Below are 17631 nucleotides of genomic sequence, written 5' to 3'. Positions count from 1 at the left end.
TTCGAAAGGTGTGATCAAGACTGAGAAACTATGACATGGCTCATGTTATTCGGATTTGCAGAACTAAGAAAGTACATATTGAGGAAATTAAGGATGTAAAACTGTAAGTATATGTTTTTTGCCATTCTTATTACCAGCAAAAGAAAACAGTTTATGCCTTGTCACTTGCAAGTAATTTGTAATGATCCTTTATGGTGTATACTGCACAGCTAGCCTAAATCAAAAACATTGTATCAAAACATTAATGCGGAATGTGCCAAAGCAACGGGTATGTGGCAGTCCACGAAACATCTGCTTTACTTCATTCAGAAACAAATTTAATTAACCAAAACGTAATACGCCTACTACGCGAGTGTAAATTATTTGTTTACAAATCAAAAGTGCTAGCGTCTGCGTCCATTGCTTGTTTACAATAGAAAGTAATTCCTTTATGAGTGCAATATGAAGTTGTACGCGAGTTCACTATCGTAAAATATTGAACGTTTCTGACAATGCAAAGTTAACGGATATAAAATGGAGCATATAATAAAGTAAGGAATTAAATTATATTTCGAATATTACAAAACATGTAGGTGTTGGCACTATTCTGTTACTTAGTGTATCACCATATAGTCGTAACGCATTATTTACATCACTCTTTATTTCGTCAAAAATATTACTGGCTAACATAGTATAAGTCGCTGATCAAACCTTTCAAACTAAATACCTTCGAACTCATTTGGATTATCCAATAATGTTGGACATGTGATAGAACATTTATGACTTTTTGTGATTTAATTCACTAAACTGTAACTGTTAGTTTTTTTTTGCTATTTTCTGTTGTTTAGTATAAAAGAAACGTATGGTGATAACTTTGAAGATTGCAAACAGCTTCTTATAATTTACACAAGGCATAAATATATCCTTTTGATTGTATTATCCTGCAAAACTCCGTGTATCATTTGACTCGTCTAATATCTGAAGTTCCCTAACAGATTTTAGAGATATCAAAAATTGTCTCTAAAATTTATATCGATTTTCTTTCGGAATTGTCATTTTACTTGGTACATAGATTTTTTTTCACAGAGTTAGGAAATCTTAATTGAAACCAACATAATGTCATCCATTGTTGAGAACTTTGCTCAAAACATACCTATCATATATGGTTTGGATGGGTTTTCAAGACATTATGAACTTTCTCTACGAAAGTTTATTTACCAAAACAAGAGATAAATACTATTCTGATTAAGTATTTTGTAAGAGGGATATTTTATATATTCATGTTCTGAGATTGATTGATAAGTCTATCGCAGACTCGCTCTCAATTTGAGTTTAACTGAATTCAAAGTTAGAGTATGGGCATGGAAAATATCGTGGATCTACTGTGATGATTCAGACGAGCTTGAATTTTGCATTATATGTTCGTTATATCTTTCATTCCCTTTCCCCAATATAGTTGTAATATCATTGATTTTCACCCTCTCCTTCACACTTAATGTGATAGATAGATCCACAAATATCTTTCTTATCAGACATATCCTTTGGGTGAACTAACATCTGCCTTAGGGACCGGTACGCTTTAAAACACAAGTTAATTTTATTACTTTCAGTCTTTCGGAAGTCCCTTTTACATTTGGTAGTATTGCGTGTGGGGTTAAAAACTCGACTTACATCCGTTCGCAAAAATAGGGACGTGTGCCGTTACAACCTGCAACACATATGGGACAATCTTTTAACATCGCTCAACATTCCATCGAGTGATGTTAACAGTCAGCAGGGATTGAGTTAGTCTGCTGATGGAGTCCTTAGTGTGAGGACAAAAGCTTCAGGGGAACTTTCTCTACACTGTTTTTATATGTGATTGAACAGTTAAAACCTTGTCAAATATGAATGGACATACTATCACATCAAATACCTAATTTAATCATATTTTGTCATCGTTTCCAACATTTAACTGTAAAGATGTTCTTGCTTAATTGTACGCTATCTGCCAATATTGATGTTGTGAATGGATATTATAAATTAGTTTCGTAGAAAGTGAAGTTAATTTCCACGCCACACACTATACAATGAAAAGTGTCTTATGTAATCCATTGATTCGAGCTATTTGTCCAAGTGCTCTTGAGGCTCGACGATTTCTTTCCTTGCTTTTTTTCTCAAGACATTAATATGTTGTGGAGGAAGTTGTCGAGGGTGTTGTTTGTTATAAAAAGCTATTCATAAATGGCATATCCCCATATTAAAATGCAAACCACGAAATGAGTGGCACAGTACTTACAGATTTATGATAGAAACCTATAATTCATAGACGAGTGCCCAGTTTAGGTTTTGATTGTAAATCTTAAACTATGTCACAGAATGAAACGAAATCAACAAATGTAGCAAAGTCAACAAACTATTATTATTTCTACAAAAGGACGTGAACACTTAAAAGACACTTTGAGTATGGTAAATGAAATCCTGTATGTATATCAGAAAGGGGTTATGATAATCTTGTGACACTTTATGAGATATATTTGGAAAATGTCAACCTTTTTCCACGCTCTCCGAACCTCTGACAAATTTCGTAAGTACGAACTCCAGTTTGAATTGGTCTGACAAATGTCATAAATCTTTTGACTAATTAAAGACCATACGTAAACGTTCAGCTGATTATACGTTCTGCAGTATTCAGTGTTCACAATCCCCTTACTTTCATTAACAAAATGAAATATGAAAATCAGAGTTTAATCCTGCAAAAATACAATACTGACATTAGATACATCAAAGAAAAGAAAATGCGATTGCGGATGCACTCTCACGTTTACTTACTATATTCCTTCTTTTTATGTAACTTAGCTGCGTGTTGAATTAAATAGTATGGTATGATATGCTGCTGCATATTATTTGGGATAGGCATCATAAAAACGTAATTTATGATTTAATATGCTTGGTATGTTAAATGAGTTGTATCTAAAACAACTATCATAAAATCAGATGCAGCAACAAAAACCAATATCAATCCTAATATCTGCGTTCGGTTCAATATTTTTTAAAAAGGTGCTAAATTCACACTTTATTTTATTTTCTAATCATGTTTACAAACACATATTCACGAGACCCTAAATTCAGAATTTTATGTTATCTCTTGCTTCTTTATCAGTATGTAATTCTAAACCGTAGTTATGTATGTCTTAAAGTACTTCTGATGACTCCAGAAGATAATGCACATAAATAGTTTATCTAGCATTACTGCACTTCTAAACGTAGAATTAGTCCAAGATTGCCTCATATGATAGTGCATCGTTTACATATTTTATTCAGTATTCCATTATTCATAAATGTCACCCGTACGTAATAGTTGACTCAAAACTATGTGCAGAAAATAAAAGTCCACCGCCGATTTAAATACATATTCATCAAACCTATGACTGAAAATGGTACTACAAATGGTAAATGTCTATGGTTTGTGATATTATAATACTAGATTTAAAAGGATACGAATAGCAGACTGGTTTCTGTTCATACTGAGCTAATTATATTATATTGTTTCCGTTTCCACTATTATACCCAAAACAATTTTCCCTAATCACAGCATGAAACTATACTTGCGTTTCTAGCTAGCACTAGTTTTTTGTTCTAAATATATAAAATATTTTCGATCAGTAAATAACTTAGGTTGAACTACTTGTCAGGAAAGGAATAAACGCCTTTGGGGGTCGGGAATATAACTATTTTGTAATTATTGCTATTAGCTAGAAATATATCGGAATTGGTGTTTCATTATTTGAAAATAAAAATCTATTCTCAAATTTCATTTAACCCAATATATATATATATATATATATATATATATATATATATATATATATATATATATATATACGTGAATAAAATAATATAGCTTATTTATCTAACATTCCTTATTCCCGTTACATCTTGAATTATTTTGTTTGTTGTTGTTTAGTACACTGTAACTTAACTGACCTCTTTCAGATGTTCGTCTTGTTGGAACATTAGCTGCCGTTGTATTAACATTCGAACTGGAAGTGACAGAAGAATGTCTTGTGTTTGTGCCAGGGCTTGCAGTACTTGATGCTGAGAAAATAAAGTTTTCTAATTAAATAAAGGGTGACCTTTGTAACTGTTGAAATATATTTTGCCCTTCCGTACAATCGATAAAGAGTTAAGCATTTTCTAGAAAGAAGTGTCTCTTTTATACAAATGTAGTTAACCTATTATGTGGACAAATAGTGTTGCAGTGATATCAAAACAGCTAAGTGGGTCATATTTTCAATAGTAAAAAATGTTTTGTTATAATAAAGAGAGCACACTGAAAAATCTTCAAGTAATCAAGAAATACATAACGAACCTATGTAGGTTAATGGACCCAAGTGACATACCGAGCTTTTGTGCCTTGATCTATCAACCATATCTTCTGCGTCATAAAATTGAGTTTTTGTGCCAGTTTTATTGAACGAGGTGGAAAATAAATGAAACATGAATATGAATGTACTCAGTCCATTTACCTGCCACCTCGTGTTAATATTTCGAACACTTCAGTGCGACATGATTCTGAACGTCAATTCCACACAAAGTGGGACTGCACCAAAACAAATAAGAACTGCTAAATTATTATCTTAGGCAAACACTCTGCCCAAGCATTTGACAGCAAGAATTGTTACCTCTAAACATACATGTCACTACAAAATGCATGAAATCCAACAAAATCTAAATTTCCTTAGATTTTGATTGGCAAACAGTGTCATTTATGAGGTTTGGAAAACAAAAGCAAAAGAGCAGGAGAATGATGCTTTAGATAATGTTAAATTAAATGGCAACACAATCTTCAGAACACGCCAATACATCAGGTGAGGATATAGAAAAATTCATCTAAAAGTATTAGATGATTAGGTCGCCCACTCTAGTGTTCTTCCTCAAGACTTGTGTCTTCCCTATGTTGACTCGAAGACCTATGGTGCTTGCTGTCTTTACCAACTGTTGTGTCTTCTGTTGGATATTCTGGTGTCTGCTTGCCAGAAACCCGATGTCGTCGGCATAATCCAGGTCATCCAGTATTGAGGTCAGCGTCCACTGTATTCCTTGCCTCATGTCCTCTATGGTGCGGCGCATGATCCAGTCAATGGCCAGTGAGAAGAGGATCGGCGAAAAAATACATCCCATGCTTCACTCCGGTTTCCACCTTGAATGGTTCCGTGAGTAGGTTGTTGTGGATGACTTTTCACTCAACGTTCTCGTAAAAGGGCCTGATGACGTTGACATGTTTCTGGGGGACGCAATAGTGTCGTACGATCTTCCACAGAGAGGCTCGCTGCAGGCTGTCGAAGGCCTTCTCGAAGTCCACAAAGACCACATAAAGGGATCCATTCCACTCGTGGGACTGCTCAAGGATCTGTCTCAGAACGAAGATGTGGTCGATGTAGGATTTGCCCTTCCTAAAGCCTGCATGTTCCTGGCGTAGGATTCCGTTCACAGCTGTTGTGATACGTTGGAGAATGATGCGACTGAAAATCTTACTAAAGATGGATATTAAGGTGGTTCCTCGCCAGTTATTGTAGTTCCCCAGGTCTCCTTTCTTGGGAAGTTTGACGATGATTCCTGTTTTCCAATTATTTGGTGCTTCTTCACAATCCCAGATAATTTGGAGACTCTGTCAAACAAGCTGCGGTGTCTTTGTGTCTTCTGCCTTCAGCATCTCGGGACATACTCCATCATCGCCAAGTGCCTTCCCATTCTTCAGCTTGTGGATGGCCTGCTTGACCTCCTCAACATTATGTCGTCGCAGTTGATGTCAAGGTCCTCCTCTGCTTCAGGAATGTAAGGGAGTACTGGTGGGTCTGGGCGATTCAGTATGGACTCAGAGTGTTGCTTCCATCTATTCAGCTTCTCCTCCTCCACTGTGACATGAGTTCCAGCTTCATCTCACACTGGAAAGTAGTGGTGCTGGCCGTAGTCGCCCTTCAGCTTCTTGGTGTTCTGGTACACCGTCTTCATGTATTTCTGCTCTACTGCTGCCTCCGCCTCCTTTGCCAATCTCTCTGTTTATTCTCTCCTGCCTCTCCTTGTTGATTTCTTCACCTCCTTGTCTTTTCCTCCATACTCCTTCGAAATTCTCTCTTTCAGTCTTGGTGACTTGGAGTCCAAAAGTCTTTTCCTAATCTGTCTTCTCTCATCTATGCGAGTCCACGTCTCTTCTGATATCCACTCTGTCTTTTTACTGTTCCTATAACCTAAACCTTCTTCTCCTGCATCCTTATTTTCTCTGTTGAAATTGTCGATGGTCAGCGCTGTCTCATCTTCTAGAACACTAAACCTATTCCTTAGGGCCAGCCAAAACACTTCCTTCAGTTTTGTATCTTTCAGCTTGGCCACATCGAAGCGCTGATTCCTGGAGACCCCTATCCTAACTTTCCTAAGCTTCAAAGTTACCTTGGCCACCAGAAGACTATGGTCGCTGCCGATGTCAGCGTGCCGTATCACTCGCACGTCCTGTAGGGAGTGTTTCCATCGGCTGTTGATGATGATGTGGTCTGAGTTCTGCCGTCTGGTGACGTCCATGTGAGCTTGTGGCTTTCCTTGTGCTCGAATAGGGTCCCTCCTATGACCAAGTCATTCTCTTTACAGAAGTTGACTAGTCTTTCCCTGTTGTCGGTCATCACATCTACTCCAGGGCGCCCCATGGTCCTCTCTCTGTCTTTATTGTCGCAGCCGACACTAGCGTTGAAGTCGCCAAGTAGCAACAGCACGTCATGTCGAGGGACGTCCTCTAAAACGGCTTGAAGAGCGTAGTAGAAGGTGTCTTTGTCCTCTTCTTCCGCGTCGCCTATTAGGCCACAACAACAGACAGCTTGGCGTACTTGGAGTTCATCCTGATGTACAGCAGGCGCTCGTTCACTGGCTTCCACTGTAGAACGGTATTGGTCTTGTTTTTGCTGATAATGATGACGACCCCCTCCCGGTGGTCATTGTCCTTCCTTCCGGATAAGATGATGACTTCTCCGGAGTTTAACTTATGCTTGCCATCACCAATCCATCGTACTTCTGTTACACCGATGAGGTTAGTAATTGTTCTGTCAATATTGATTATTAGACGAGTTGCTCAGTGTCAAATGACAAAGTTTAGTTAACGTCAATAATTCAGTATTCTTTTAAAGCTAGATTTGTTTAAAAAAAAATTATTTAATATCACCTCATTCGGCATTAATTAATGGTTATGCTAAAAAAGTATATTTATACTGGTAATATCTTGAAATCAGTTTATCAAGACGTACGAGATATTCAAGCTTTCAAATACTTTAGCAAACACGCTTTTGTAAAATATTAGTAATTTTTATGTCAATATTTAGACGACGTGCTGAGTGTCAAATAACAAAGTTTAATTAACGGTGCAAATAGATTTTTCTTTGATATTAAATGTTCAGATATGGGACAATATATTGATCACCTCTTCGAAGAATTAATGGGATGTTGTATGTTCTCCATGGTGACAAGAATACGAAATAATAAGAATTTTATTTTGAAATTCCTGTATAACTATGATACAAATTTAAATAGTCCGATAGACAGATAAAACTAAACATTTGACTGTCTTTTATAATATCTTAAGGAGCAGAAAAGATGTTAGCCGTGGCATATATGTATCTCTATGGTTGTATATTAAATGTCTGTACACCCATGGTTTGTTAAGATGGAGCTGTATGGACAAGTGAGTCTGAAAACATTAATTTTTTTCAATTTTAAAATAAACGGTTGTCGAAATTAATGCAGATCAAAAGCGTGATGAGACCGCAAAAACTGTATGAAAGAACCTATGTTGTAGTTTTGTACTACTCTAATTGTAATTAGATATATTTCTATCTAATACATAGTATGTAAAGTGCTTATAAAATAGTTTAAACGGAACAAAATCTTCAACTGTCTACAAAACTGGCTATAACAATTAGTTAGTTAGATAGATAGATAGATAGATAGATAGATAGATAGATAGATAGATAGATAGATAGACAGATAAATAGATAGATAGGTAATAATACATACATGCATACATACATACATACATACATACATACATACATACATTCATGCATGCATGCATGCATGCATGCATGCATGCATACATACATACATACATACATACATACATACATACATACATACATACATACATACATACATACCTACATGGATGATTGGATAGATGGATTGATCGATAGATGGATCGATAGATGGATGGATAGATGGATGGATGTATGGATGGATGGATTGATGGATGGATGGATGGATGGATTGATTGATGGATGGATGGAGTGATGGACGGACGGACATATAGACAAACAGACTGACAGACAGATAAGTAGATATATAGATAGATAGATAAATAGCTAGCTAGATAGATAGATATATATAGATAGATAGATAGATACATAGATACATAGATAGATATAATGATAGATAAATAGATAGATAGATAACTAGATAGATAGATTGATTGATTGACAGACAGACAGACAGACAGACATAAGGCATAATCAACAATTTCATTCATTTTCAAGATAGAATTTATTTCCTAAGATAACAACATGACAATTCAAAAGACAAAGAAAGAGCACAACATTTATTATCCTGTTTTGCCAGTGACCTGACAGAGAATTACAGCACTGGCCCATCACAATATTTTACAAATAAAGCGATTACAAAAGTCAGATTCAACAGGATTAACGTGCGTTGATCAACGATGAAGAAATATTGCGAGATCATCTTAATGACTCTTGGAGTCTCATCACAGACGACATAGTGTTAATCAAATGGCATTGTATAAAGACATAAGTGACTATTTATTTTCTCCACTGGCGTCTCTGTAGATCCAATTCATCGAAGTACTTTTGCAACATGGTACGGAGACTTAGTTGACAGACGTTTTCAAGGAACGAATTGATGACAATTCATTACCTGTCACGAACATGGACACCTGTGAACTTCATAACCTTCTGACTCACAGTTCGTAAACGATTTTCTGGAGTCATGTCGTGCATGCTAATGATGAACTTCCTCATCGCTAAACGAACTTTATCATCCATTACTTAATCGTGTCCTCTTCTACCTTTCCAATCATCACAGCATGGTCTATTATGATTATTATGGATTACTACCTTTGGAGGGATAACCTGATTGACCTTGTGAGAAGAAATGATGAATCAAATAGATTCAATACGTGAGATCACAAGAAACAGACTCCAATGTGTGTGGAAAATATTGATGTAATTTTCATCATCAACATATTATTGGATATCCCTTAGAAAATTTAGTGACTTGTTTTTATCGTGAGCACTCACGAAAGATGTTTTTTTCTGAAGCTTATGGTTTATCCCTTGTCTTTAGCTCAGAAACTTAGTGCGCATCGATAGCAATAGTACGCCGATCATTGGAAGACACGTTTGACTCCAGGACGTTGTCAACCCTGTAAATACATTCCGGTTTCAAACTGAAATTATTAATTTATATTTTGTGTTTGAGAAGCTTCGATTGTAATTTAAAGGTTGATTTTGTTAAAAAATTGTTCTATGTTGCTTATTATTTAACCTTTATGAATGTGGTCTTTCACTATCCTCGATCATTGCCATGTTTTCCTTCACGTTGACAAATCGCTGGGATTGTTTTCCATCGCGTCCGTACCCTAGGCATACACATTGTTACATTTACCAGTCAGGCCACCCGTCACTGACGCGTCAAGAAGCAACAAAACTTCCAAGATAGCGAGACTGTATGAAGCCTATGTGCATTTCCATCGTATCAGGCATAACCTCAACTTTGTTGAAAGGAGGAACACGGTTTTCTTAACAATAATACAAGACATAAATGGAAATCACAAATGAAACAAGCTTCAGAGTCCCTCAAAATGAGACTTGGGGTAGTGAAGCAATACAGGCTCCTTCAACGTTTCCCATCTATATCGATCCGTGTGGTAGTGATTGATGAGTAAACGCTGCATGTGTAGTGTTAGGCGTGCTATGTGCCACCACATTTCTAGGAACGAGCTACTTTTCAACTATACCAAACCAAAATGAGGTTTATATGTTAGGTCCTTGTCCTGGTAGCTTCCACATAATTTATTCATATTTATAAAATGTGTGTTTGTTTGAGATTGTAAAGGAGTATTGTCTATACACAATTTCTACCCTTGTTTATGACAGTGTTTGTGTATGTGTGTGTTTAGGTTTGGTAACTGTACGTGTTTCTCTTTGCAAGGAAACAACATTCCTCCCTTTATCCAGAGCGTGACAATATGAACTATAGTTAATTTGTAGTAAAATAGATATAAAAGTTATTTTACGTCCTGTGCATATTTGATTTAACAACTATAGGTCCTCTATGTAACGCGAAATGTAGTTTGTGTGAGGGACGTTTCCCATCGAGTAAGAATTTCACGCATATTAAGCGTTTAGCTCAGTGGTGTACACTGGGAAAATTGCAGGAAGCAGTAAACTTGATGGGAGGGTTGAAACAGCTTCACGGGCTCAGTGCTGCACCCAAAGCCAAGGATCTGATGAAATAATTCATAGGTGAAGAAGCTAAGAAGAAAAAGTTTAACTGGAAGGAGAACTAAAAGGAAAAGGAAAGTATGAAGAACGGGGAATTCAATGCCTCAATAGCAACAAAATGAAGGTCAATGAAAACTTTAGCAAATGCATCATCCAAAGTGGGACCCTAACGAAGAAGAAAAAGTAGTCTCCAAAACGACGTATTCATCGAAGAGATTGCAGAAGTACTTTGGCGAAAGAAGAAGTAGAATAAATAGATGCCCATGATAAAACTATGGAGCCATTTATCATAGGATTTACAATACGTACCTATCATAGTTCCAGTTGAAATCAACTCTAACCCCAGATGAGGTCAGCCACTTCTAACACGTTTACTTTGGGACCTTATAATTACATTTGAACCTATATCCTCAGTTAAAATAGGATTTATCTTATGACTCACAAGTGTCATGTGTGACCCCCATTGTTCTGATATAGCTACTTACGTGCAATATATTCATCCATATTAAGAAAAAGGTCAAAGGCGACAGTGATAAAAGTTCGCTTGATAAAGCCCAATCCGCCGTTACGTGAAAAAGTCGTATAAGTCAAATCATCTAAATAATATAGAATCCTGACCGCTATTGGTCATAAACATCGTTTTGATTCATTAAAACCAGATATCATCGACATTTGATCACCTGCTAGAGATCAGAATAGCCCTGATAAGGAAATTGTAGTTTTTTCTTATATATCAAAATCATTTTAGCATATTTGGCATCAAACCGCCTCTCTTAAGACACTCCTGTCTTTCCAAATAAATTATTCTGTTCCAAATAGCTGTGTAAGTAACCATGTTGGTTTGACAAAATTAGATAGTTCAGGTTGAACAGCAGTTAATGGATAATGCTAACCTGAACTAAACCATAATATACGTGTCCAAGTGTTACCAAAATGAGAAATGACACCAAACTTTAAGTAGTAAGACAGCCAAGTATCCGAAATGATGAGTGGAAGTGAACAATTTTACACAGAACTCTGAACTCCGATCAAAGATCGAAAATCACCTTTTCTGACCACATTTCTTGGAATCCTGTGGTGTGTAAATGACGAATTTTCTCATTCCTACCTGTATTATCAGCACAGACGACAGCTGTCAACCCATTAGATTGGCATCCACTTTTCCCAATATAACAGTGTGGACTATTTTGATTCTTATGGATCGCCGACTTTATGACAAGAAATGCCGTATCAATCAGATTATATAATGTGTGATGACAAGGAACCCCGTGTACTGTCTTATCAACACAGTCTTGGCTTTCCCTTACAAAATTTAATGACGTATTAATATGTTTACTACTCTTATCCTCTATCATGGGTCATGTTTTCATTCACGTTCCCACATCGCAGCGATATCGCTTCCGTCCTAAAGGCTAATAAAGCTGTGCGATCGCAAGTCTGGTCACCAATCGCTGACTACTCAACAAACAACATGACTTCAAAGTTAACAAGATTGCATTACGCTTACGAGTATCTGCAGTGAATGGGGCATAAGCTGATTCAGACACCTGACGAAATGGGGAACATGAAACTCTTGAAAATAGTGCAAGCTAAATTAGATGGTTTATTCCGTTAAAACATCACGATGGAGAAAGAATAGTGGTCAGAGAGACATATACAAGAGAAGAACATTCGACAATAACAGTAGCAGCAAGTAAAGGTAGAACGCAGAGTAAAAACAGAGGCGTTCTCTTTCTCGTTCATAAAAACAGGGTGTATTATGTTGTAAAGCTTGCAATGAGACGGGAACGTCCTCCGAGAAATTAAATAACTCAGGAGGAATAGCCAAAACAAAACATACAGTTTGAAGGCTAGCCATATCTCTAGAAAGAGAGATACTCATCAACTTGCCAAACATGGGCGATTGTTTGTGCAAATCGTTGCTTTTATTTTCCCAAAAAGAAAGTCCTTTCCCTCCTACATTGCGTGTTTTTATGTAATGTTATAGTAATGCGTCTATTACCACTTATTACCCATACTTGTGTGATAGTGTGTTTTGTTGTGTTGATGTTTGGCTCTGTTTTTCATTTGCGCTTTCTCACCAAAAGCGAATTCTTCTCGTTCCTCGGTGTATTTTTCTTGAGAGAGCAGTGCGTTTTTATATCACACAATTGAAAAATACTTTCATTGAGATCCACACAATATTTTTTCCATGTGTTTGATACAGTGTGTCGTATGCATTTTGGTTTGTGTAAGAGATGTTTTCCGTCACATATATATTCAGGCGCGTTCGCTAGTCGCATCCACACCCAAAACTAATGATCAGTCATTTTTGGAGCTTCGGGTGCACATTGGCTTGTTTCTTCGCCTTCTGGACAAAGTGTCAATTTTAGCCTTAAAAGAGGAATCCGATCTAGAGGAAAAGCAAACAGAAGAAAAATAGTACAGACAATCTGATCATTCGGCAGACCGGTGACGTGAAGGCTGTGGTGAAGAAAATACCACAACGGAGAAGAGTAAGAATCACACATACAAATTACTGGAATGTGAAGTTGATACGTAAGCAATTCTCGTTCTTTCGTACAATATTTCACATGATTTAATCCATCAAATGGGAATTAACTTAATTCTGCTAAGTCACTACCTAACCAACCTGTCCTAAAAATGTAAAGATATTTTCTAACAATTGTATTATTAGTAAATATCGACCCGCAGGTAAGCGTCTATTTATAGATCGTATGCAATATTACGTAATCAAGATATTAAAGTAGATGCAAGTACGAAATTTCAATTAAAGATAATTACATTAAATTTACAGCCATGAATACAAATTATAACAAATTAGACAAAATAGTGTACAAGGAGTTACATCAAATATATATCTACTTAACACCCTATCAAGCTCATGACGAAGGGCGATTTGGCAGAAAGCTTTTAAATGTAAAATTATTAGATCCTGCAAATATTGAAATTCAAAATGGTCCACCTGAACCGTTTAAAACTTCGAATGTAACATAACCTATCCCAGGCTGTTACTTTAGGTGTTAATACGTTATGTAAATGGGCATACATTGTTCCATAAGTTTATTATTCATCTAAATGGTGCACATCTGCCTCTCTTTTCCCTGTCGCATTCTTTGCGAATGTAATAATAAATTGGGTTGTCATTTATAAGCGTTCATACTTATTGATATGATGTGGATGAGTTTCTTCCATTTATGTATCCGTATTTATTCACATATACATCCTGAGTCATCCATCTACATTTTTATTCTTCGTTGAGAAACGACGCACCTGAAATATATCTGCCATGCAAACCAGTTTACATGACTTGTAATGTACTTCAAAATTAGAAGTATCTTGACTTTACACTTTACGGTTTATCATCTTTTGATGTATATTACCAAATAATATTCCTTATTTAATGTATTAGCATACCATTTTATATTAATACTTAAATCCTAATGAAGTGCCAATAGAAAGTATACTTACCGGAAACACAATATGTGGTCTGGTTTCGCCCCTTTTGAACGCATGATCCAAATGCAACTTCATTTTTACACCAATATCCACACTCGTATTCTTCATCTAATATTTATATAAATATTTAATGTACTTATGTATATTGCATCGTATAATGGATTTTCATTTCTTGATACAAACAGCTCAATAGAAAGTACAACACTTATACTATTAACTCCGAGGCAATAACATTACAGAACGAAAAGTATTGCGTCACATCAATATCAATAGATATTGTTTTCAATCCATGGCTGTTTTTAAAATTTTAACTAAAACACTTTACTTATTTTGTTCATTGGACTACTTATATATATATATATATATATATATATATATATATATATATATATATATATATATATATATATATATATATATATATATATATATACTGCCATTTCACGAGTTTGTATTGTTGATGATGTTATTTATTGAAAAGTTAATGAATCGGCGAGGAAATTGAAATATGTTAAAAAAGATTTTCATGCCTCCTAGATTGTTGTTCACGTTGAAACGTTTTGGATGCATCAAGCCGTACGAATCTGATTTGGGAATTTTATTATCAGCGATTGACTAGACTTTACATTTAGTCCTTTAGGATAGGTAATTATAGCGTAGCTCAAGTGCACTCAGTTTAAAAAGGGGAATACTAACTTTTTAGCAAGTACATAGATACACCGAAACTTAGAAAATGAGTCAGACTTCAAAGTCTTATTTTATCAAAATAACTTTGTGTAGAAATGGTGCACACTATACTATGTTTATTATTTTCGCTTGAGACAATTGAGATATGACGCTGTTTGTTAAATGCTTTTGAATAACATCCATGGGGCAAAAATATAGCAGTGAATTGCTAATATAAAACGAAATTGATACCAGTGATCTATACAAAAACGTACCGTTGTATTGTTGGAGGATTATAATTTATTTGGATGTTAATCCTCATTTATAATCGTTGAAAGGCCATACTTTAAAATTCAGGCATACTTAGCATCAAAGTCTTTTTTAAGCTAGTACAGAATGTTAAAGAATATATCTTTAAAACGATAGTGGATGGAATAATTTTTAATAAAAAGACGTGTTTGTGACCTGATTTAAATGAGAACATTATTGGTAAAATCCAACTGAAATTACAACAAAACAACATGAACAACAATACAAATAAGAACGGAAATAATAAAAATAATAAATAGAAAAACAGGAACAAGAAGAAGAAGAAGAAAAATAAAAAAGATGAGGAGGAGAGTGATGATACGCATAATCATGTAATATATGGGGCGACAGTAAAATAGTTTATATTACCAGACGATTCGTTTAATCCTTGAAAAACATACCTGTGGGGGGAAATGACCTAATCCACCCTATCTTAGCTATCCAAAACGATCTCATCTCATGTTGTGAGTCCATCAATTTTGATTGAAGATTAGTATTGTTTGCCAATGGAAGACCTCCTTTAGCTTTACAGTCATCTCGCGCATCAACCCATGTAGAGGCTTGCACGTTCGATCCTGATTCATACACATTAAGATCTAAAAATAATAAAATTACCATAATATTTTCTTTTCAGTGGAATAACCTTTCATCATCAAATTTGTTTATGAGTCAGTCTTTTGCTTTTAATCACGAAGAATAAGAATGAGATGGCTCAATACCTACTTCATATTGTCTTGTAAAAGCAGTTAATATTATCCCAGTAAATTCACTAACATTTAACAATATTGGATAGTTTTATTTATATTCGACTTTATGATATCATATTCAAATGAATCTTACCTGACATGCATATGTATGGAGCCTTATTGGAGCAAGCAATACATGAATGTATAAGATTTTTGCCATCTTTCTGTAAAGTTCCACAACAAAACTCTGGGTATGGAAATTCTGAAACAAATATTGAATAGGACCTTAAGATATTTAGATAGTATTTCCGAGATGAAATGTTTAATGAATCTACCATCTAAATAGACGTTTAATTCAGCTTACTCATTCTATAGAATTTGCTTTCTAGGTCCGTTTTTGTCGGTTCGTTTGTGTGTGTGTTTGCGGTTTTAGTTTCTTTCTGTACGTTGACATTTTAGAGATTTTGATAAATCTTCGAAAGTAGCTATAGTCATTATCCCTGTTACTACCATTATTTTTCGTTTTCTCAAACATCGTGACGCTTCTGATTAAGTTAATAAGAATTATCCAAGATTGACCTATTTATCATATTTCACTCTCAGCTAATAACAAGATTGTCAGCAGTCTAAAAGTAGACTTTAAATCTTTTCAAGATAAAGGGAATTCTAATACAAACTTTGTAACCCCAGGTTGTAATATTATACGATTATGTAAGGTATGCAGGCCATCTGTATGTTGATACCTTTCTGAGAATCTTTGTCTTTGTTTTGGTTATTTATATACGACAAGCAATGGTTCATACTTCTTTTTTCTACATTAAAACAATATATACAGTATTTAGCAGATGACTTTAGAATTTATTCAAATTGCCAGAACTTGAAATTAAATCACTGTGACTCGATTGCAAAATAAAGATTTGAGAACAACTCCAGCAATTGATGTTTATCAAACCGTGAGTATTTTATGCACTGCTTATATGTAAAAGTTGCCAACTTGATAATCACATTTGAAATCTTGTTGAACAAACTGAAATATCATACATATTTTCTTGAGAATTTTAGGTATCCTACCAATGTTGCCGGTATATTAGCTACGTGGAGCTATGTGGTCGTAACTCACTTGTCGGTATAGAAAAGTGTTATATACCTCCAAAAAGGTAATTGTGGCTTAAATAGGCTGTAAATAGGTTAAACTCTAACATAGTCCGATATTCAACGTACCCGCATTGTGACATCTTTTGCTGTGATTAATATCAATCGATTTCCAATACACACACATGCACACACACATACACACACACATACACACACATATATATATACATAAAGAGAGAGAGATTATACAGTTATGCGGTTAAAAGTATACTGTGCACTTAGTAATCTAAATATAAACCATCTGGTATGAAAGCAATCAGAACGTCAAAATTATTCACAATGTGTGCAATTTCAAATGATTTCATACTGTACCCTTTTCTTTAGAAACTACATTGTTGCTTCCAACAGCACCTGTCAAAAACTTACTTAACTTGTGGAGTTCAGATAAACGCAAATATACCTTTCTCCATACATAATTAATTTGCTTCAGACGTAAGTTTCTCCTAGCTTACTTCTTGCATATGTGAATTGATTTATCTTCAGCATCTGACCTAACAATCCCTTATTATTTACACGAACTGGTGACTTTACTTGAACATGGGAAATTGTGTATCGTCATCATTTACAGACAAAAATGAGAACAGATCACTTGGAACACAATTTATTTCTTTGAATAACCGCATTTACAACTCATTGATGATCATATCTCTTCAAAGAATTAGAAAATGCAAAATTTTGGGAGAAATGCTATGGAAACTATCATGGCGAAAACTGGTGTGTTACGAGTATTTTTCGTTGACATTTTTAATATTCAAGCTTGCATAATTCAATGTTGTAAAATGTGTTGTATGTGCTCGTTTTTTATTTTGTATTTACACTAAGGACTGTCCTTTATTGAA

The 17631-nt window shown here is 35.2% G+C and overlaps 1 protein-coding gene across 2 annotated transcripts in view; it reads right to left on the bottom strand.

The window, feature by feature from the left end:
- Positions 1 to 17631, bottom strand: part of LOC149792143 (uncharacterized) — a 102482-nt gene that overhangs the window by 68074 nt on the left and 16777 nt on the right. For both annotated transcript variants that reach the window (XM_089969349.1, XM_089969350.1), the window contains exons 3-6: positions 15792 to 15899; positions 15353 to 15547; positions 13989 to 14084; positions 3946 to 4056 (exon numbers count right to left, since the gene is read on the bottom strand). In XM_089969349.1, coding sequence (XP_089825475.1) covers positions 3946 to 4056; positions 13989 to 14084; positions 15353 to 15547; positions 15792 to 15899 — 510 coding nt within the window. The remainder of the gene's footprint in view (positions 1 to 3945; positions 4057 to 13988; positions 14085 to 15352; positions 15548 to 15791; positions 15900 to 17631) is intronic.

This window comes from Sinohyriopsis cumingii, chromosome 9 (assembly GCF_028554795.1).
Source record: "Sinohyriopsis cumingii isolate HCF-2022 chromosome 9, ASM2855479v2, whole genome shotgun sequence".
Taxonomy (NCBI): Eukaryota; Metazoa; Mollusca; class Bivalvia; order Unionida; family Unionidae; genus Sinohyriopsis; species Sinohyriopsis cumingii.
This window is presented reverse-complemented; position numbering and strand designations above follow the sequence as displayed.